Below are 23,736 nucleotides of genomic sequence, written 5' to 3' on the forward strand. Positions count from 1 at the left end.
TCATGTCATATGGGCTCTTGGCTCTTCCGACCTCGTCACAAGTGCCATATGAGCTCTTAGCTCTTGTTCGTCTAGAAGTACCCCAAGGAAACGAACAAACCGGTCAGCTGGGTGGGATATGGATCCTCTGGGTGTTTGAAACTCTATCACAGTAGGGAAGCTTTTACCTATGATGGAGAATATGAGAAGAAACGATTTTTTTACATTCAAAGCTAATAAATTTGCATCAAACCATTGATATATGTTTTTTGTCATCAGTTATAGCTTGAAGATGAGGGATGATTCATCAGGTGCTGCAGACCCCAGGGTACTATCGTCAGCCAGTGAATGCAAAGAGCTCCTCATGCTGACCAGGCTTAGCCAGCCTCAGCACCCAACCTTAGCATCTCCTTTCTGGCATAATTGACATCATAATTTAAATCGTGGGTTGCTAAATAGTCGATAGAGGTGGTTGACATATATAAGGAAAAGGGATGGCCCAAGAACTGAGCCTTGTGGTACTCTGCACTCAACTGGAGCATGCTCATCAGAACCTTCAAATACAATGGATCGGCTAGTTAGGAATGAAGAAAACCAGGAAAGAGCTTCTCCACGAACACCATGATGAACAGCTTACCAAGAAGGATCTCGTGTATAAGGCAGTCGGAAGCTTTCTTCACATCAAGGAATATTGCCGCGGGGATAAGGCCGGAGTCTAGAGACTGTCTTATAAAATTGAGAAACACATTACGTGTGCGTTTTGTTGAGCACTTCTCCCGAAAGCCAAACTGGTGCCGGTGAAAAAACTTCTTCGCATCCAGTAAACTCAGCAGGCACTTTAGCATAGACTTTTCAAATATTTTAGAAAAAACAGACAGAAGAGATATAGGTCAATAGTTCCGCGTGTCCTCCTGGTCACCTCATTTAAATAGTGTTATCACTCGTGCCAAATTGTGAGGCTGAGGGAATATTCCGAGCTTGAATGACTGGTTAACCATGTGGCAGAGTGGTGTAATAATCGACGGAAGAATTTTTTTAATTAATTTAGCAGGAATCTTGTCGAATCCAGCTGAAGATTTTTTTTACCGATGAAATTATTGTTGTCAGTTCCTGCTCAGTAACTGACTCAAGAACCATCAACTTTACCCAGGAAGGACCGAGGAACTGCTTCCAAGATCCAAAACTAGGAGAAGGAACCACACCTCACGCTGTTGTTTTCCCGACCTGGGCAAAAAATTTGGTCATCTGATGTCGCACTTGGTCTTCATCCGAGAAAAGCTGATTCTGGACATTAAGAGGTTCAGGGAGCTTTCGAGGACTTGCCGAGGGTTGCGTAACTTCCTTAATTACATCCCGAATTATCTTAATATTTTTGCCGCAATCCGCAAAGCCTCATGAAAGATATGTAATTTAAGCTTTTTGAATCAGCGTTTTAAGCATGTTCCGGTATAGTTTAAAAGCCTCTAATTTAGCATCGCTCGGTCTATTTCTATACTCCTTCCAAAGTTCATCTTTTCATCTTTATTGATTTCAGTATTCCAGCTGTAGTCCATGAGGCTATGGGTGTTGATCTTTTAGAAAGACTTAATTGGGGTGAAAGACTTGGGGGTGTTCGGCAATGTATAAATTTCTCATTTACTGTTTCATAAAAAAAAGTCAGATACCTTATTATGATTTTCTAAGCTCACCCTCTCAGGTATTGCAAACTCCCATGACATAGTACATAAATAATCTTTGAGCTTTTCGATGTTTGCTGGTGCATATCGGAATCTTAGTTTATTATTAGGGGATATTCGGCGAGCAAGCAGGGGGATTGGAAGCAAAACTCCTACTGGAGAATGATTCGATGTATCTGATAGTAGCACTTCATTCCTTACAAAATGTATAGATGAGAACAGGTTCTCAATTAAGGTTGCATATTGGTTTTAAATTCGTGTAGGGATATTTGTACAGGGAGTTAACCAGGCCGAGGTTACTAATGCCAGTATATCACAAGCCTGATTCGATGACGTATCCTTCAAGTCAACGTTAAAAGCACCCATCAAAGTTATTTCTGACTTTTCAGACAATACTTTCCTAAGAACACTCTCTAATAGTTTTATAAATTGCTTCGGTGATCCGCTTGGAGATCTATGTATTTCACGAATTATTATCTTTTCTTTGGAGCTAATAGTCCATTCTATGAACAGAGATTCGAATACCCGTTCAATATTTTGACAGATCATTTCTTCTTACAGCTGCTAGATTACACGATACGTAAAATTCTAACCCATCTTTTTTTGCCATATTTCTATTTATAAATAAGTGATTTATAACCAGATATTTCCATAAGTAGCTGGTTCTTTTCATTTAAAAAAGTTTCACATTGGCCAATAATGCCAGGACGAGAGTTCCTACATATAAACTGTTTATCATTCAGGGAGGAATTCAGCCCTTTAGGGTGGAAATGCACAACTCGGAGCACATCCTCCCTTCGAGCGCCAACATCCCATAACCCAAAATCAGTAAAGAAAATAGTAGATAGTATCGAAAGAGAAAAATAGAAATATAAGAAAAAAAAACACAGATACGCACATTGTAAAATGAAGCAAGAAAGGAGTAAATAATATATTAAATAGAGAAAAGGAAAGATAAGACAATAACTAAAAAAACAAACACAGATAAGGACTTTGCAAAAAAAAAGAGCAGCAAATTTGCATGCCCTCACTTTACTGAGGTGAAAATACTCTATATTTCATGTCACGCGTCAGAACCACCATCACTAAGTACTGGGGATAATACCAAGGCGAGGGGGTCATGGCCCGCATCACCGAAATTAACCCAGTTCGAGCTAAAAGTTATTTTTGTTTCTAGCCATAATTTAGTACCTTGTTGCATCACTTTAGTTAGAGATACTTTCTCAACCTTATCATTGGCTTAGCTGATACAATTAAAGTTACGATGCAGAATAAATTCCGTTTATTGTTAAACTAAGAAGTTATACCGTACTGATTGGTTGAACTTGATGAATCAAACAATCTGTTGGGTATTTTTGTTTTTTATTTTCATGGCTATGTATTTTGTTAACAGCTAACCAATAGAGTTAAAAGCTTACCAATAAAAATAAAATTCGCATATGTTTCAATAACTTTTCTGAATTATTATAAAACTAGTAGCTAAATATTTTGGAATTCACCCCAAGTGGTCTAAAGAGTTATGAGCTAATTAGCCGATTTCGCTGGGATTTGATGCCAAACATTTTCTTAATTTCAATTCAGGCCCGATTCACAAATAATTGGAAACTTATAAGAGTTTGATCTTAGGCAATCAATATGGAAGATAGATGTTAAAACTTTCCAACCCATTAGAAGTTTCTGGTTGCCCTCCGATCACTTTTGGCTCTTAAAAAGGACACTAGAACTTCTGATTTCTAATCGGATGATAGCCCCTCTGGAGCTTGTACGACCACCACCTTCATACAAACTTTACATGTTAACAATGAGCAACTTACAGTACTTGCCCTGGGGGCTGGGGTGGGGTGTGTAGCATCTGGTGACTTCATTTAAAAAGTATAAAAATTTAAAAAAAAATTGGATGTTTGATAAATTAATCAGTAATGCAAAAGGATTAAAGTTTAAATTACTCTTTAAATGATAATTATCCAGCATTCGTATTTTTAAGAATTATAGGTCGAAATACATGTTGCGCAAAGTAGACCCAGTTGACTTCAAGGTGGTAAACCTACGGCGACAGAATTCTGCTTCTTGCCCTACTTTACATTTAGTGTACCTAAAAAGATGAATGTGCAGCACTTTCAGGGTAAATAAAGTTGCTAAATGCAGATGATTGTTAGTTGCTGGGGATTTTTTTCTACACTAGCGCTAGTTCTTCTCTTTTAAGTTTCCAATAATCTATAATTCTAATTCCAAATTGATGTCTTGGTTGCAATACAATTTTCTTTTCTTTTTTTTTACTACATTGGTAACATATTCGCGACTAGGTAGTCACATAAAGTAACCATGTTTGTTATTAGACATGATTCGACTGTACTGTTACTGCTACTGATACGACTGTAGACAATTAATCAATTGCTGCTTCCAAGTTTTAGGCTTAAAAACTGATAATGAAAAACATGCTCCTAAATTCATTTAATGTCAGGATGTTAAAGTTCGATTTCAACAGTAGTAGACCTATAGCTAGGAAAAGTGCAAAAAAGGATTGTGACCCTCTTAAGTTTGTATTTTTGTTATTTGCTGGTTTCAAATTTTACTTCCATAAATTTGAACTCGAGATGAACATTTTCAAGTTGATATAATGACAAAATGGAAAATTCTGTTGGTCCATAATACCACAATATTAGCAGAAGATAGAATTCCCTCAATAATGGCTTACTGTCTTCTTTAGAACTTTCCAGAAATTGTCGCATGCTTTTGAAATTTGCATTAATGTTTCAGAATCATAGTTCGTTCTGTTCTAAAATTTTGGAATTCCATTGGGTTACCAGCATGCATTGGTGTCAATGATGCGACTGCTATTCTCAGAGAAGCACTAAGCTTCTGTGAATAAGATTCAATTGAATTAAAATAATCAAGTGTAATTTTTCGTGTGTTGCTTTGCTCGGTTTCATGACGATTTATGATTCCTAATGGAAATGGTGGCCAAATTGAGAATCCAAGGAATAGTCTTATCCTGGATTATTAATATAACAATATTCGCATTTTGCTTATTAATAGTCAATCAAGGAAGCACAAAGGGGAAGGACATGTTCAAGTCTAAGCAAGCCCTTTTTTATAAGTCGGACAAATATTTTGGAGGAGGCTAGGGGGTCTGAACCCCCCAACATGTTATTATTATTATTATTTTATTTCCCAAAAGACACGCATATTGCTAACATGGAGTAATGACAAAAAAAAAGGAAAAAGAAAAGATACATTCACTTAAATCTCACAACAAAAAAGCTCTCATATAAACTATTTTCACGATCTAGCTTATTCATAAAGCTACGCTTTATAATACGCTAGATTATAAAGACACACATCCGACACACGAGTCAGATGCGTGTCTGACTCATAAAAAAGGTAAAATAAATGCATATAAACAAATCTTTGGTGGTTTTTTAAACTTTTTTTTAACTCTTTCCCCCTTGAAAATGCCCTCATCCCCCCCGAACGATTCCTGGACACAGCTCCGAGTCTAAGCAAGGTTGTATCCAGGGGTAGGGGGTTCGCCCCCCACCCAAAATTTTCGTTTGACTCGTATAAACGTAGCAAAAAATGAATATAAACACATTTTTGGTGTGTTTTTTATAGTTTTTTTTTGTTGGCTCCCTCCCACCCTGAATAGAAATCCTGGATACGGCCCTGAGTCTAAGACCACCGGACTCATGAAACTTCTCAGATTTGTGTTACAACATCTTAAATTTTCCGTATAATTCACTTATTTTGTGAAGTTGTGTTCCCTCTAAAACATTTACGACTCTGAGCTAAAATTCTGAATACTTTCCTGGTCGTAGTCAGGGAAAACTTACGTATATCATCATAAGTGTAATAAGATACATTAGTAAAAAAAAGCGTTTCTGTAAAATAAAAATACTACCCTAATTCCATTAATCGATTGAGGAAAGGCAACTTTCTGAACTGAAGGTGATGATTTCATTTTACCATCAGTTGTTCCGAGAAATAGTATAAAAAGTATAAGACGGGTCATTCAGTTCCAATTAACAACATTTTGAACACCAAATGTTGAAGTTGCAACTGAACTTTCTGAAGTAATTCTTATTAATAATAAAAAAACAAGACAAAAAAATAATAAATTAATGTGTTTTAAAATAAGACGTCTGACTAAGTAGTACCGCTGTATGCAAATCGCTGTACACAAGTTTAATTATCGAGTCTTAGAGAGTTCAAGTCCTAGCTTTATTTGAATAAAAAAGACGTAGTTGAAAAAAGCTAAACTACACAGGGGAATCATTTTAGGTTTCAGATACATTTCCTCAATACTACTACTACTACTAACAACTCACTGCAGCACTAAGTTACTCACACTACTCCTCCATTCTTATCTATTCGAAGTTTCCTTCTTTACGCCCTCCCATGTTGTTTCAGTTTTCTTTCAATCTTTTCTTGTGACATCTTTCATCCCCATTGGGTAGCGAGTACATCCATCAAGTTAATGGATTAAATGCATACCTATTATAATAGGGGAATAATTAATAATTTAGTTAGTTAATTGGTACAGATGGATTATAAACTAGGTTATAGAATAACGTTTCTAAGTTTCTAAAATCTAGTAATTAGCTAGTTGTTTTCTAGGGTATTATAAATTGGGTAGGCGACTTTGAATCTATTAAGTTGGGCTGTCGTTTAGTAGTAAGTTAGGTTGTCAATATCGATCACTTTGGAGGAAAAATTAGCCTCAGTAGGCCAAAATGTATGCAGTATAGTGCAATTTTATGGATGTTTTCTAGTTTTATAATTAGTTAATAAAAAAAAATAGTTTTGCCCTGTGCCCTCAGTAAGTGGCTTTATTAGAAATACCACATTCTAATAGAGAAATGCGGAACGAAAAGTGTGTTTGAGGCATTACGAGAAATGTTCTCTTTCTCGTAATTTAACTTATTTAAATTAAACTTGCTTTTAGATTCGACGCTAAGCACAAAAATCAATTGTTAAGACCAAATCAGCGAATCACTCATAAGCGGAACAAGGTAAAAGAATAGTGGCTTATCAGATATTGTTGACGACCTGGTGCCACGAGCCTATGCATTGTAATAAAACAGAGTGGCTCATAGTTCGCCATCGGCTCCGGACAAAGAAAATAACAAGCGGAAACTTTTTGTATTATGACATAAGAAATATGGTAGAGCCATGGCAAAATACTCACGGATTCAAAGGGAATTAAAAAAAAAAAGTTGAGGGAATGCTCATCAAGAATACTCAGAAAGCTTACAATTGGATCAATATTTGATTAACAATGACAATTCTTGATCTAGTGTAAATTTTTACTCATTTCATGGTGAAATGGCAAGAGTTTTTCTTTGAAACAAGAGGTTTTGGTAATGCCAGTTGCTTCGTCTCTTTTTAAATTTTATTCCTTAATATACGACATTTTTGATAAACTAGCGAAATCTTTTGCTCTTCGAAAGTCACCAACAAATCCTTTGCAAATTACCAAAGATTCACTCCGAAAGTCACCGAAGAATCATTTCCAAAGTCACCAGTGAATCATTTTGAAAATCACCGTAGGATCCCATCGAAAATCGCCAAAGAATCATTTCGAAAATCTTTCTCATTTTTTGTTTAATCAGTAAAATATTTTGCTTTTATAAAATATTTAGAATCACTTCAAAGATCTTTCTCGTTTTTGATAAAATTAGAAAAATCTTTTACTCTTTGGGATTCACCACTGTCAGTTTGATAATATCCTGGCAATAGGAATATTGCAAATATTATAATGGCATGGGAATCTGATTAGGTGGAGAGAAATTTAATATAAAATTATTTGATTTCTATTCAAAATTTAAAATAGAATTATTTAATTTCTATCTAATATAGTTATTTTGTTTAATCTCTATTTTTTAAATATCCCACCCACCTCATTATATGGTCTAACTTCTCTTTAAGGATTAATTGTTTTCTTTGTTTAGTTTTGTTTTTTCTTGTTTTGGCAACATTAATGGTGGATATCGGACGTAATAGCCTAAACTTCTAAACCAACGAGTGCAAACATTTATAATGTGTCATGATTATACAAGAAATCGAAAATAAGGTTTTCAAACTTTCCGGGACAGAACAACAACTGCGTCAATTACTGCATGTAGCTGAACAGTCTGGGCTTATTTAAGTATGCAGAAAATGAAGCTGTGTCTGTTATTCTTTAAGCTAAAAGTACTGAAACATTTTTATCCCAGTCGTTTACGGGTTTGCCTACCTTCTATGAAGTAAACACAGCTCAGTATATATGGCTAGTGGAGGAAGATGCATTGGAGTAATCTTAGAAACACAATAACTTGTTTTAGAATAGTTACGGTTTCAGGTTTTGAAAATGAAAATATGAAAATTCTCATTAACACATTTTAGCCGAGTAATAGGTATTCTTTCACACTTCAGAGTGAATTAGCTTTGCTGTATGACTATTTGCCTTAGTTGGACTGATAATAGATAGACATATCTATTAAAAAAAATCAGCTACATCATTTTATACGGTTCTAATAAGGGTGATGACTGATGACTTCATCCATATCAAAATCCCAAACCCAATCACCACTATCATTTTCAATTTTAACATGTTTTGATTCTTGCCTACCAGGTTGATTTTCTTTGACTTGTTCACGTGATTGGTGTCGCATGTCTTCTAACTGCGCGTGTTTTTGCTCTTCATTTTCATTTTTGACACGCCGCCACTTTTCTTCTAACCGTGTGTCTATTTGTTCTTCGTTTTCTTTTTTGACTTGCTCACATGCTCAGTGTCGCATGTCTTCTAACTGCGTATGTATTTGCTGTTCATTTTCATTTTTGACACGCTGCCACTTTTCTTTTGACTGCGTGTATCTTTCCTCTTAATTTTCATTTTTATCTCGCTCACTTGCTCAGTGTCGCATGTCTTCTAACCGCGTGTGTCTTTGCTCTTCATCTCATATTTAACACGCTCTAATTGTCGTTTTCACGTATCTTCTAACCGCCCATATCTTTGCTCTTCATTTTCATTTTTGACATGTTTTGAGGTTTTGATTACTTCAGACAATTTACCAATGGCCTTTGCTTTAGCTGCCCGTGTTGGTGTTGTCGCAACTAATGGTTCAGGTTGTAGAGGTTCACATCTTATCACCTTTGATAGTCCAGGTGTTGGTTCCAAAGAATCATCATTTAAAGTAACTGCATCTGCAAACTTTCGTTTTAATGGGCCTTCCAAAATACATTATATTATATACATAATTTATACGTTGGAAACTCAACAATTTTATTTATGCTATACATGAAATCATACAAGAAAATACTTATGGGATGTCATAAGAAATGCTTACAGGATGTACTAAAATAGTACTTGACGTCATCTGCAAAAACCAATTTAAGGCCCTTAACGAATTTCCTCAGACTTCTGATCCATCTAGATCTTTTTCTTTTACGAGAATATTCCAAGATACAAGTTTTTACAAAAAATATGGAGTCGTTTCCGAAAACATACATGCATGCACAATTATTGCTAACTTATAAAGATAGTGTATATATATATATATATATATATATATATATATATATATATATATATATATATATATATATATATATACTTTTTTATTTCTATTGTACATTTGAGTAGTTTTCGTCAGTTACCTATTAGTTACACACTATTTGCAATACAACTAGTTGTCTGATTTTAATTGTTTGATCACAGAGAAACATATAGTTTACTTTTTTTAAATGTTGTGTGTCAAAAGCGATTTGTTCTTTTTACTTGTTTAAAACTTTAGTACAAAAAACCAACCATGACTTGTGTTCTCTTTGCTGCCTCGAAATTTCCTGTCGCAATAATGATAAATTCAATAACTGGTAAAAGGACAGGGTTATTTGGCTTGCCTTCTGACAAACACTTGAGGTATAATGCCGTTCGCTAAAAAAAATTGCGATGATTGACATTACAAGGTGGAATTACTCAGCTTCCCTTTCTTAAAGAGTAATATGATTGGCTCGCGAAAAATATATGATGCCGTCTCAAAAATAAACTAATGCGATTAAACCAATCTTTATAAGGGAGAATTATAGGACAGCGGTTTCTTCTTTTCTCTTTGATTTGAGCAGGGAAAATAAAACATTACTTTGTAGGTCCACTCAAAGATTCATAACCGGGAAAAGGCTTTTGTTTGTCAATTCACTGATTGTGAGAAGTCTTTTACTACAAAGTATGCTTTGCAAGTCCATCAGCGTATTCATACAGGCGAAAGACCATATAAATGCACAAAATGTGATAAGTGCTTCAAAACTTCAAACGATAGGAACGTTCATGAAATCACTCATAAAGGTAAGCAGTCATCATTTTGTAAGTCTTTATGGTACTTGTGTGATATCTCCCCTATATAATATTCTTCTAATATGTTTCTCTAACGCTCAATCCTAACGAAATATACCAAAGTAAAATAAAAATATATACTTTAGAAAAAAATTTGGGCTATATATTTGCTTATTGGGGGCGGGGGTAAAGTATAGTGGGTCTGCATACCTAATGTGTAGGTACGATTGCTCTGTATATTATGTAGTAAGAATTGTTTTATAACTTCACACAGTCCAAATACTTTAACCCCTCCTCCTAATGGGCAAATATATAGCTCAAATTATATATTTTTCATCTATTCTGTCACTTCTCTGGATCTTGTCTCACGCTAAGCTGAAAGAAACTAACGAAAAAAACTTATCCTACAAGTACCGTTTATATTTTTGGTTTGATTACTCAAAAGATTCAAGTGAAGTTTTCAGGAAAATGAGGTCTTTAATGTATTTAAAATAAACTTTAAGTCTTTATTCATATACTTTGCTCGTTATTTAACAAATTAGGAACTAATTCCTTATTTGTAATCCAATTGCTCGTGATTTAACTAATTCGGCCTTTTTTTCTAGATGGCAGTGTAATTTTTTATGTTAATAAATGAGTCAAAGCTAGTGATTCTAGTTTAAGTTGTCTGTTCAAATGAATTAATTGTGATTAGATTATTAGAGATGTACAAATAAATTTATTGTTATTGGATTACTAGAGATAATAGAAGAAATTGTAGTATTCCTTTTTTTTCTTACAGCCCGTCAATTTAAAAGATTTTTAAGTGACTTGAGGCTACAAAATATTTGCAGAGGAAACCATATCAAAAATATAGGAAAACAGCCTTTCTTCTCAATGCTACGACAGTTTAAAATTAGAAAACAATTTCGTTTAAATGAAAAGATTTGAGCAATGGTGGGTTAAACTTATCTGGTTAATTTCAAAATGCTCTTAAATTTTGTCCTTCTAACCTGAAAATCTAGAGAGGGTACATATTGTAGTTTTGACGGTACCAATCCAAACAGTAAGGTACGTCAACTACCACTAATGGTAGCGTAAAATAACGCAAGTACTACCTTTAAATTTTGGAAGATTGACTAAACAATATTAAAATTCCAATCCCTTGGTAAATTCAGCAGTGCCGTTTTACCTTTTCCAAAAACCCTTAACGATTGAGTCTAGTGAGTAGTCACTCGACCAGTCAGGGAGATTTAGAAATTTTTTCGTCTTCCTCGCCGTTTCTAGTCTAATGTTTTTCATAGATTACGGCTTTAAGTCATTAGATTATGTTTCTGTTGTCAGGGTCAGCCAAACAACTTCTTTTTTAGGATAAAGTCTTGTATTCTCTCCCTGTCAGTGTTTATTCCCCTTTACTTTTGTTTAAGATGCTGGAATCATCACTGCTACCGTGAGTATGATGTGACTTATTGTCATTGCGTTAGAATAAAGTTAGGTTGTTTTTCGAAGTAGGGTGGTAATGATTTCAGCTATAAATCCATCTTTTTTCCAAATATCATCCAACCAAGGAAGTGCAAGTTCTCTAGAACTCATTGTTTTGTTTTTTATACTTACATGTTAGAAATAAATTGTTATAATGTTATAATTACTAAAAGTTATTATGTATAGTAGAAGCTGTCCGGTAAAGACCACAGGTACCGGCAAGGTTTTTACTTGCTAATTTTGATGCTCATGAAAATCAATAGAGTGATTTGTATTACATAGTAGTTCCTCCTTGTGTACATAAAAGGGAAGTGGGGAAAATATGTGTTGATTTATAACCTTAAACATTTATGTATATGCACTTTTGTTACGTTTTTACCAGCTGGACAATTTTTTTTGGGGGGGAGGGGGGCTTTAACTCTTAGAGTATGAATAACTCCTCATCTGCTTATCAAGTAGTTTAGAAAGAATTCCTGTAAAATAAATTGGTAATAATAAGTCACTGTCTCCAGCAATTTATCATTAATTTGCGTGATTTTTTTCTCTATTGTTATTTTTTCTATTGTGTTTTCTTATGTTAAAAAAGAAAATAGAAACATAACACTCTAGTTAGGATTCTCGTGTAAATCTCGACCACAAAAAAAAAAAAAAAACTGTTCGCGTTCAAGAGTTAGAAACACTTTGAAATATCTCCAAAAGTATAAACTTTAATTTTTTATATTGTAAACCTTTCAACGGGCTTCAGCGCGGTACAATTATTTTTACGAAATAAAGCCAAATTAGACGTATTTTTTTGTATTGATTTGCCATATTTTGGTCTATTGAAGTTGTTTTTGGACAATTTTCCTAGTAATTACCAATAACTGTTTAAAATTATATACTCTAATTACCAGTTAATCTTACTATGGATTGAGTTTCAAGCTATGCTGTACTCAAAGCTCTACTTTTTTTTTCTTTTTTTTTTAATGCACGATTTAATTATGGCTAAATTGAAAATATTCTGACATTATTCCAAAAGTCAGTTGGCAATTACAAAAGGCTCCTCTGGTGCATCTTCATTTTGGAACCAAAATGAAATAAAAAAATGAAACGAAATAAAAAAAAAAATTTAAACAAAAAGTGGTAGATAGGTACTATCCAGTTTTGGGTGTAAACAGTGAAATGATTTTACAAGAACTCAAAACTTTGGGAAGTAATTTTATTAAACTTATCTATTTTTAGTTCTAAGTTTTAGTTTAAAATTTATCTTTACCTTGTTTTAGTTAATCGAGAATAGCCCTTATTTAGTTTACACGACTGACTGTTCTTTGAAATTAAATAACCCTGTTTTGTGAAAAAAAAGCTATTTCTGGTGAAGTTTTGAATCTCTGGGCTAAGTTGGAGGCTAAGAACTTACAAAATAATTATTGTGTGAAATTATATTTATTGGCGCCTAAGCTTCAGAATCTGTGCTGTGACCCTATTTTCTACTTAAGGAACTACTACTTACAACCAGGTGTGCAAAAAGTTCCAAAGCTGTCAGCTTTCTCTTCTAGCTGTCCGTTGATTTTGAATAAAAATCAAGTTGTTGTGGGCATCAAGCCAGGCTAATTGTAGAAAAACCAAGACAGATAGTCCGATTGAGTGAGAGGCAAATCTGGCATAAGCCCTTATTAGAATTGTATGAAAATGATGTCAGTTCATTTGTTAATAGATAATTCGATCATCCGTCCATGCGTCATCCCTAGGGCAGAACTAAGGTAGACAGTCATAAAACTAAGAGAATCATATAAACTACAGTTTTCCAAGTATTTGTTTAATTGGCACGGGTAAACGGCGGGAGTAAGTATGAATTTTTTGTTCCCCCCCCCCAAATGTTTTTCCCACTTGGAAGAAATGCAACAAATATGAATATGAACAAATTTTTTATGTTTTTTAATAAAAAAAAGATTGCAATCCCCCCCCCCACGGTATCTTTTTGCAGTGTTCATACCAGGTGTGAAGTTCCAAGCTGCCAATAGTAGAATACTAATAGATATCGACACTTTAGCAGCACAACTTGTATTTTGACAGCTTTGCTTTGAGCAAAAAGTATTATCATACGTGAAGTTTGCAGAAAAGTAACAAATGTAACTTTGTTATAGTTACAAATATCAAATCTTACAGTTAGAAATGTCAATAGTTTTTTGAATCACAATTAATAATGTAATCTAATTCAGTGGCAAGCCATATACTATTCTTAAATATCATACTCCATAATTTTATATATACTATTATGTCAAAAGTTCTGTATCATATTTACTCTAATACTGTTAGTGGAGCATTATTATTCAAAGTCTGAAGTATACTGTATATAGCTTACTGCTGTTATTTTATGGATGGAGTTGTACACCCCAATGCTATTGGTATTATAGAAATAATGCATACTCTACTGTGTGCTTGATACTCATTGATCACTATACTACAACTATAAAAAGCATCGTTGATTTTCTGAGAGACCAATATTGATTGACAGCCTGGCAGTCACATGCATTATGAAGCTGTGATATTAGTTTTGCCATAATCTAATCCCCAAAATAAACAGCGAATTGCTGCTACACTGCAGTGTGGCTGTATTAGGTTACTAATCTTCCAGGTTCCAGCTTTACAACTGACGGATAAACAGTTTTGAGAGAATTTGGCTATTTGTGCGAGATTTGGACAAATATTCACTTTCAGTTGAAGAAGATTGGAATAAGTAAAAACTTGTTCACAAGGACGAAGGATAACAACGACTGAAAATTGCTTTTTCACATAGCGACATTGAAACTCAATGAGATTTTAGTTTGATTAAGTTTCAAAAAGCAGCAGCATGAGAAGAGATACATCTCTTCTTGCAAAAGAAAAGAGATGCATACATCTCGTGAGAAGTAATATTCCAGAAGAGATGCATCATCTGCTAAAAAAAAAAATATCAAAACGAAAACAGCTCTTTTTTGTTTTGTAGTTGCTCTTTTCTAAAGTTTGGTTCCTGTTGGGTCGAGTGACTTACAGTTCATTACCACGAACTGTTTGATCAATCTTCAAACACAGATATCAGGTAGCAGAGTAAGAAATAGAGTATAGAAGAAATAGAGAAATGGAAGGCAGAGTAAAAGTTCTGCCTTAACCTTAGTTTCGCTTTGGATATTCAACCTTGTGATAGTTTTCTTTTTCCAGATTCCAGACCTTACTCATGTAGTTCCTGTACTCAATCTTTCAAGACCATCAGAAGTCTGAAGTCTCATATAAAAAGCGTTCATGATAACGTTAAAAATTTTGAGTGTGATATCTGTGAGAAACGTTTTGCAAACAATGGGAACTTGAATAATCATAGGAATAAGCATCTTAATATTAAGCCGTATGTTTGTACAGTGCAAGTAAGTTGGGCAAGGTTTCTACTTATTGAGTTTTAGTTAGGTAAGGTAAATCTCTATTTATACAAATAGTCACAACAAAATGGAAAAAAAAGAGTTCGGTGTAAGAGAACCTAGCAGAGAGCTAGGAATAAAATAAACATAAACAAACTTTTGCTCTCATAAATAATTGAATTAATATAGAGAAACGAAATAACTACCGGAAACTACAACCCACGTTTTTAACATTTTTAACCAATGAAATTTTTTGGGGAAACCATATGACGATTTCTGTTTACCCCTACATATTTTAAGGTTTCTAACCCATAACCTTTTTTGGGAAACTGTCATAATTAAAATATCCGATAAGTATACGAAAATTTTCAGAAGATTTTAAGTTATCTCTGAGTTTTTTATACCCTCTTGCCTCTCAATTTCAGACAAAATTAGAATTCGTAATCCAGCAACAGGAATTTTCTTCCATCAGCTCTGGAACATTTTCCTTTTTTCAAAAAAAAAGAATGAATGAATGGTATATAGGATTGTTTATATATTATGTATACATATATATCTTACTTACTTGTACTTGTAGTGGGACCAGACAAGGACGCCTCACCCGGCAGAAGACTACGTATGGTTGACTCCCATTTGTCGTGATCTTATGCCAACTCTTCAGCAAACCGGAGCCAGCAGCTCTCCCACTTTTTGCCAAATCTTCGAAATCTGCCAACGGGATTGAGGTCGTTTTTGGCAGTTGCACATCAATTCTTCAATTGACAGCCAGGTCGCCTGCGCCAATCTGGCGGGTGACGGGGCAGCTAGAAGCACGTGCTTTATGATGCGATCATTGGGTCTTATAAGCACATGACCAAGCCAATGCAGTCTTCTCTGTTTGACAATCGTGGCGGCGAGTTCAATTTTACAGCAGTGGTGGCGCACATCAACATTTGAGATTCTGTCGAAGTATTGAATCTTCAGAATTTTTCGTAGACAGTGATGGTCAAAGATTTCCAAATCATGGAGATGAAGCGCCTTCAGTGGCCAAGTTTTGACTGCATAGAAGAGGACAGATCTAACAGCCGCTTTATATACAGAAATTCTTATCTTCATCCTGATCTCCCGCCGGTTCCACAAATGACAGTTGAGTTGGGAGAAGATGGCCTGGGCTTTGTTGATTCTGTTCTGTACATCAATGTCGCAGCTTCCACGAGCGTCTATTACTGAGCCAAGATAGGTGGAGCTATCGACTCTTTCTAATTCTTCTCCGTAAAGAACAAAGTGATAATCCGACTGTATGTTTAGATCCATGACTTTAGTTTTGGCCGTGTTGATCTTCATGCCTAGTAGCTGAGAGAGATGTGCTCTTTCATTTAACATTGCTTGGGCGGTTTCTGTATCAGCAGCAAGAGCATCGATTTCATCCGCGGAGTCTAGATCATTCATATTGCCCAATCCCATAACAACACCATCAAAACTTGAGAGTGCCCTTTTTAGAATCCGATCTATACAGTAGTTAAACAAAACAGGGGACAATATACACCACTGTTTCACTCCGTTTTCCCCACTGAAGGGCTCAGTTTCTTCGCCCAGCACTCTTACGATCGATTTGCAATGCTCGTAGTAGGCTTTCAACAGCTCCAAGAATTCAACCGGCATACCGTCTTCCACCATGATTCGCCAAAGGTTTCTGCGGGTTACTGAGTCGAACGCAGCCACAAATTCAAGGAACCTGTTAATTATGGGGAGGTTGTGACGTTCGCACTGTTGAAGAATAAGGTGAAGAGTGAGGATCTGGTCAGTGTACCCCTCTCCCTCTTTGAAATCCGCACTGATTTTCACGTGTCCGCTCATTCCTTGCTTCCTCGAACCTTTTAAGCATAATCATCCTAAATACTTTGGTAGCCATATCCATGAGTGATATCCCTCGGTAGTTGCGGCTGTCGTATTTCACCCCTTTTTAAATACTGGGATTATCACTGACACCTTCCAATCAGACGGGAAGGTCTCCTTCTCCCATATCAGACTGAAGATGGTTTCTAGATGCTGCGTTACAACGTGTGGAGAGGCCGTATAAACCTCAGGAGGGAGACCATCTTCTCCAGGCGACTTATTGTTTTTTAGCCGTTTGATCGCGTTTAGTGTCTCTGAAGCTGAAGGTGGCGCCATGTCGATTTCATATGGTGGTCTTTTAGCTGTTGGTGGCAGCAATGGCGTTGCATCTTGCCCATCTGTATTTGGATTAAGGAGGTCTTTAAAGTCATTCTTCATATGATCAAGTTTAACTTGTACGTCAGGGATCACGCTTTGAGCGTCTTTTAGGGGACCAGCGATAGGTGACTTTTTTCAGTCACTTCCTGCCAGGATATATATTTGTTACCATACCTGTAAACGTACGTACACCCTCCCCCCACCCCCCTGATGAGACTGATTAGAAGTCTTTTTCCGTGAAACAAAATTGAAAGGCTTTGCCATGATAATTTTTTTCTTTTTACATTTCCCCAGAAAAATTATTAGATCCCACAGACTGCCCATCTTGAACATCTTTGGTAGAAACTTCACTGTTGTTTTGTACATTCCAGGTGAAATGAGAGTTTGATCTTTCTTTTTTTTCTTTTTTTTATATAATCTGGAAGTTGCTAAAAAGATGTGTTTCTGACTTCATTTTATTTCAGGAATGTTCTAAAGCTTTTGTCGAGTACTCGTCTTTGTTCAAGCATCGATTTGTCCACCTTGTGGGGCCATTATTGAAATGCAATGTTTGTGACACCTCTTACCCCACTAAATTTGATCTCATGAAGCACAAAAAAGTGTGTGAACGCGACTTATGTGAAAAATTTGGAAGAGGTGAAAAGCTGTTCTTCTTCCATGCTGCCCCAAAGGAAGAGTCATAAATAAGTGTATACCTTCTAAGGAACTGGCTTTTAAAAGTTTTTTTCTTCTGTTTTAATTTTGTTTTATTCTTTTATCTTATTTTGTTGCAGTAAATTAATTTTGCAAGTTTTATAGGTTTGTTTTTACTATTATTAAATATTGATTAGTGATGAATTCACTTCATGTTTCGTTGGTCAAAACTTGCATCATTAATTAAAACAAAAATTGTAATAAGTGCTGTGGATCCCCTTAAGTGAACCAATCCCTTTGAGAAATCTTTACGACTTGACTAGAATTTTTTTTTCGTCTAAAAATTAGTGATAAACAGCAGAAAATGAGCACTTAGGCTTTAACTCAAAAGAAGAAAAAAAAATTATATTCCAAATGATTCGTTGATATAAAACACGAGGCCTTTGGAGGTCGTCATGAGTTGTTTTCAGAGCTTAGCGTTGAGTTTTTTTTCTCTTTTTTATCAATTCTGAATTATTCTCTGAATACGGATTATGCTGTGGTTAGGGATATAGAGCTTGTTTTTACACTTTCTGGCTAGAAGTGCTACCTTAAACTTTATACGCAATTTCGTGTTTCGCCTTGGTGCGAAAAAATGTCGCGAGAGGAGATTATTGGCCTCCCAATGACTTCACCCCTCTTGATCAGGGCGCTAAAACTCAACTTTCGTTAGAAAGTGACTTTTCTCTTCTCGAAATTCCAAGGCCTTTGGTTTGGTACAATCAACCCTGGTGAAGAATCAGCAGAAAATAGCAAAAACACGAAGTTTCTGGTTTTGTATTGATAGGTATGAAAACTGCTGAGTATTTAGTCCTCCGGTCCATATAGCTTATCGCAATCGATTGCAACTGGTTTTCGCCACTGACAGCCAATGAAACCATTCACGTTCAAAGGAACTTTTCACTTATGAAGGTCAATTGCAGTCGATTGCAGTAAACTATATTAAGCACGGGGCAGGATTTGATGTTGTAATTTCTGTCAGGATTGTATTACTTGGAGGCTGGTTCTTCCGTTTTCCAAATTTGGCTAACTGATTTATGATAATGTCTTATCATATGGGTCGAAATGCCCGAGACTCTAGGTGGACGTGACTTGCTAAAAGATAACAAACAAGCATTGATCCAATTAGAGACGCATACTTACTCCCGCCCTTTACCCGTGCCATTAGCCATGGCTTGATGCCCACAACTATTCGATTTTAATTCAACTCAATCAGACATCTTTACCCGTGCCACGGGTGCTTTAAAAAAAAACAGACTTTACTTATTCTAAACTAGCGTAGGCCAGAACTTTTTGGATTTGTTTGCTGTTCTAAAAAGACTTTTCTTTAGAGTTTCGTTGGATATCTGAAAGCTATTGACCTCCCAACTTCAGAAGCCGAGCTGCCATGCGATGGTGTATTTTACAGCAAACACCAACCAAAACCGAATATATTGAGTAATCGTTATAAACTATTTTGACAGTTGGAATTTAGAACGTAGCGTGCCTGAGCAGCAAATATTAGGGTGGAACATATCTTAGTCTTGTGAGTATTATGATACTTAACAATTTGTTCCCTACTAAAATCAAGCTAATACCCTTAGTTGCTACATTCATTCTTGTATGCTTTACTATAAAGGGGTTTAACTAAAGTTTACCTAGAAGCACTAGCTACTTCCCTTTTATGGAAAATTCTGTTAAAATAACTTAAAATTAGGGCAATTTACTTCTAACTGTAACTTGGTATCTACCATACTTTAACAGCGAATCGCAACACTATCAGGACGATCACGGTGGTGATATATTTTAGAGGTAAAAATATATTTCCTATATATACTCGTGACAGCAAAAAAAAAAAATCAGTTGACTAGTTTGGACTTTAACTTTCAGGGACCTCAATTCTGAATATCTCAATTCTTATATGCTCGTTTTCCAACAAATAATGCTACGTTTTCTCAGCGCCATCTTTTCCATCGTTTTCGAAAAATTAATGCTACATTTTCTCAGTGCTAAAATTATTTATAATAAGACTAGGTTAGGTTGAAAAGTTCTTAAATTTGAATTTACGGTAAAAGTGATCATTATATTCGTAAAGAACATAAAAAAAGCCATCGAGTGGTGTATTTACTTTATTGATAAGCCAGTTATATGAACTGCTATAATGTTACCTTAGGCATTCCTTAATTTTATTTTTTAGTGTTGATAGGGGAAGAGATATATTACAATATTTACCAAACTTATTCCACATTGTAACTAAACTATTTCTAAGTGAAAAATGTAGTCTCTCGGATTTAATTAGCAGCTGACGGACCACCCAATGCCTTCTGGGCTATCGACCTGAATCCACCTCATCCAATACCTGTAACACCTCAGATTCATAAAAAGACGCAGGCAATGCCTTCATATAATACGGAACAACAAAAAGAAGTGACTGAAACATTATAAAATGGTTAACTGGAAGGATATTAAATATAACATACATACTCTGAGTACTTGATTTATTTGGAAACGAAACAGGAGATGGAATATATTTTTTCGTACTCGCAATCTTTTATTTTGTTGTCTCTGGAGTGGCAGTAAGTGACTTCTAAATGTATTCGAATAAACAAGTGGGCAATAACTAAGAAAATAATGTACTAAGCTAAAATAAACGGACCTCAATGCATTATAAGAAAAAATAAACTTCAGGTGACGCATCGTTCCCACATTTCTGCTTATTTTCAACTGAAGATGACTAATATGGTGCTTCAATGACAGGTTTTTATCAATGATAATTCCTAAGTGACGTACAAAGCAAATACGCTCAATAGTCAAGTTGTTTGAAGCCACGATTGGTTGGTGTCCAGGATAAGATGTTGAAGTCCAAGAGTAAATAATAAATTTTGTCTTCTCAGAATTTGCTATCAGACGATTAGACTTAATCCACAACACGATTCTAACAGTTGACTGACATATATTTTGCCGAAGTATCAAATCATTGGGTCCAGAGACACTACACCCCGTATCATCAGTAAATAACACTGTAAGTCCGAGATCCTTTGACGGGTCACTCAAGTCATAAACATAAATCAAGAAAAGCAAGAGGCCAAGTACAGATCCTTGAGGGACCCCAATGTTGTTCGACTGCTGCACTCTTTTTTATATGGAGCCACTACTGGCAACGAATTGTATCCGGTCATATAAGTAAGACATAATGAAAGAGCAGGCTGGTCCTCTTATCCTATAATGATGCAGTTTATATTCCAAAATAATGTCGATCGCTTTTTGATGCCAAAATTATAGTTGCTGGAATACCACCCTTATCTAAAAAGTCATTAATAAATTGAATAACAACTAAAACCGTATTTTGGGTAGGAATGGTTTCTCTTGAAACCAAATTGTGACTGGAGAAAGAAATTAATCCTCCCTAGAAACGATATGAGACGATTATAAAAACGACGTTCAGTAAGTTTAGAAAAAGCCGATAAAATCGAAACTAGACCATAGTTATTTAGATCTTTTGAATCACCTCCCTTATGTAACACAAGTATTATAGCGGCTTTCAAGCAATCAGGGAATTTTCCGTATTTAAAACAATAATATGAGCTAAGCACTCTGAAGTTTCCAGGATAATCTTCTTCAGTAAATTTGTACTAGATCCATCTCACCCTCCTGACTTTCCATTTTTCAGAAGCCTGGAAATTACCAATAACTCTCTGAAGCTGACACAGGAGAAAAAAAGATTGATAGGTCATTCGATTAAGGCAAATACTTTTTGAAATCAGTAACTACAGCTGACTGCTATACAGTTGTTGGTGCTGAAGTTATTTCACCGATGGTAGCAAAGTTGCGGTTAAGTTGTGTAATCACTTTTTGTTTCCTTTTTGCAGTTGTCCCATCAGTTGCTGTCATTTCTTTGGAAATTTCATTTTGTTTCGTCCGATTCACCCAATCATTGATTAATTTTGATGTTTTTCTTTGTGAGCCTTCCGCCTCTAGGAATGCTTGTTCGTAATGACTTTGCTTCGATGGTCAAATTAATTTTGTTAGTGTATTTTTATAATTCTTGAAATTTTGCTTATTTTCTTCAGTAGAATTTGATAAGTATTTTCGATAGAGCTACTTCTTTACATTTATAGACTTGAGTATACTTGATGTAATCCAAGTTTCGGTAGGCTGTTTAAGTCTTCTGTTTGTAATACAACGATAAGGACACGCTTGGTCAAGGTTATTTTTAACAATTTCCAAAAATATACTCGCCGCCTTATCCGGGTCCTTGGACTCATAACAGGGTAAAACATTGGTGCCCCTCAACAGCTGCTTTAGTTTAGCGGTATCCATAATTCGCGTAAATATTGTCAATAAGAGACTGGGAAGATTCCGTAACTCTAGTCGGCATACGACATGCAGGGAAAAATCTGGTGGCTCAAAATGTAGACAGCATTTCAGATGTCATGTCATAACTGTGTAAATTACTCGTGCTATGGTTACGCATTAAAGATATATCAACATTGAAATCACCCATAATGACAGACGTACGGTATTTGCGCTACAATATATCAAGAGTTTCCTGTAAAGTTTTTCTACCGCTAAAGTTTCAAACCGCATCTCCACGGTCAAATGTTTCAAATCACTAATAATTTTAACAGGTATTGATGACTTGACAAAAAGTCCGAGTCCTCCTTGCTAATCATTCTGGTGGTTCTTACCGACGACTTTATAACTGGGAAGATTAACTAACGTTTCAGTTATTGAATTTAAGAAAATTTTACACAAACCAAATACATCCAATTCACTAGACGAAATGGTACTTGTATGATCAACTCCCTACTGCTCAAGTTGTTCATTCATTGAAGCATTATAAACTGTTTTTTTTTCGTTAGTTTCTTTTAGCTTAGCATGAAAAACGACAAAGAGAAGTGACAGAATATATGGAAAATATATAATTTGGGCCATACATTTGCACATTAAGGGGAGGGGGAGTATTTGAACGATATGAAGTCAGAAAACAATTCTTACTTCATATTATGTAGAATAATTGTACTTAACACATTAGGCATGCAGACCCACTATACTTTACCCCCATCAACCCCTCCCCCCTAATCTGCAAATATATAGCCCAAATTTGTTTCTAAAGCATCATATTTTTGTATTTTATTCTGACATATCACTGACTTTTTTATCCTATTATTATTATTGCAGCGTATATCTATGGTATATGACCATGGCTGCACCGGTATCTGCTACCTAGTAAATTCGAAAAGTAACGAATAGCTGTATAGTACCAACTAGTTTTGACAAGACTATTTTGCAATATTTTTCTCTATCATGAGATATTCTAATTGAAAGATTTCAAGGGTTAACCGCTTTATTTGTAATATACACAAATAAAAAAAGGATCTGGATTGACGATCTCCGGCAATTTGGAGATTCGAAAGTAATATTCGGCTACTAGAGCTTGGTTATTTTTGTTAATCAGGGGTGTGGAACTTTTCTAGTTGATTGATGTACCTATTATTGGTTCCTAAAATCTGTTTCAGGATAAGGCAAATAATTTGTTTAAATATCCATTATTTACAATAAATTTGAGTGTAAGAAAAATCTTCTCCATAATTTTACGCGACAATCATACAAAAAATTCCAATGATGTAGTTCCCCAATTATTATAATAAAAAGTCGCTGCAGCAAAATGATTTAATAAAATATTTTAAGTTTTAATCTGTTTTACAGAGAAATTACCTTTGGATTAGTCTTGCTACCCAGATGACTGGCCGTATTTTAAACAGCCAGCTGTACGAAAAGTCTGGTTCAGTCCTGCTTTCTCGGGCCATAATGAGAGAAAGGCTGAGATGGCTGGGGCACGTTCTGTGGATAAAGGATGACAGATTGCAGAAGATTATCCTTTTCGATCAACCGTGTGGGACCAAACAGAAAGCAGGTCGTCTGTGGCTGGAGCAGGAGGATCTCACAAAAAAAGATTTAAAAGAAATGGGAACTTCCTGGGAGGGTGTAAAGAAAGAGGCTTTAAATAGACTGGGATGGAGGAGGAGTATCCGTAGCTGTGTTGGCATTAGGTGGCTTGGTGCTGTGGTGAATTGTTTGTAGTTAGTAGATTAATCTG

At 35.3% G+C, this 23,736-nt stretch overlaps 1 protein-coding gene across 1 annotated transcript in view; it reads left to right on the forward strand.

Moving 5' to 3' along the window:
• Nucleotides 1-17,822, forward strand: part of LOC136042482 (gastrula zinc finger protein XlCGF7.1-like) — a 41,940-nt gene extending 24,118 nt beyond the window's left edge. Inside the window, exons 4-6 of the mRNA XM_065727446.1 lie at nucleotides 9,780-9,975; nucleotides 14,602-14,801; nucleotides 17,450-17,822. Coding sequence (XP_065583518.1) covers nucleotides 9,780-9,975; nucleotides 14,602-14,801; nucleotides 17,450-17,668 — 615 coding nt within the window. The 3' untranslated portion in view covers nucleotides 17,669-17,822. The remainder of the gene's footprint in view (nucleotides 1-9,779; nucleotides 9,976-14,601; nucleotides 14,802-17,449) is intronic.
• Nucleotides 17,823-23,736: the final 5,914 nt, after the last annotated feature.

Source organism: Artemia franciscana, chromosome 2 (assembly GCF_032884065.1).
Source record: "Artemia franciscana chromosome 2, ASM3288406v1, whole genome shotgun sequence".
NCBI classification, from domain to species: Eukaryota; Metazoa; Arthropoda; class Branchiopoda; order Anostraca; family Artemiidae; genus Artemia; species Artemia franciscana.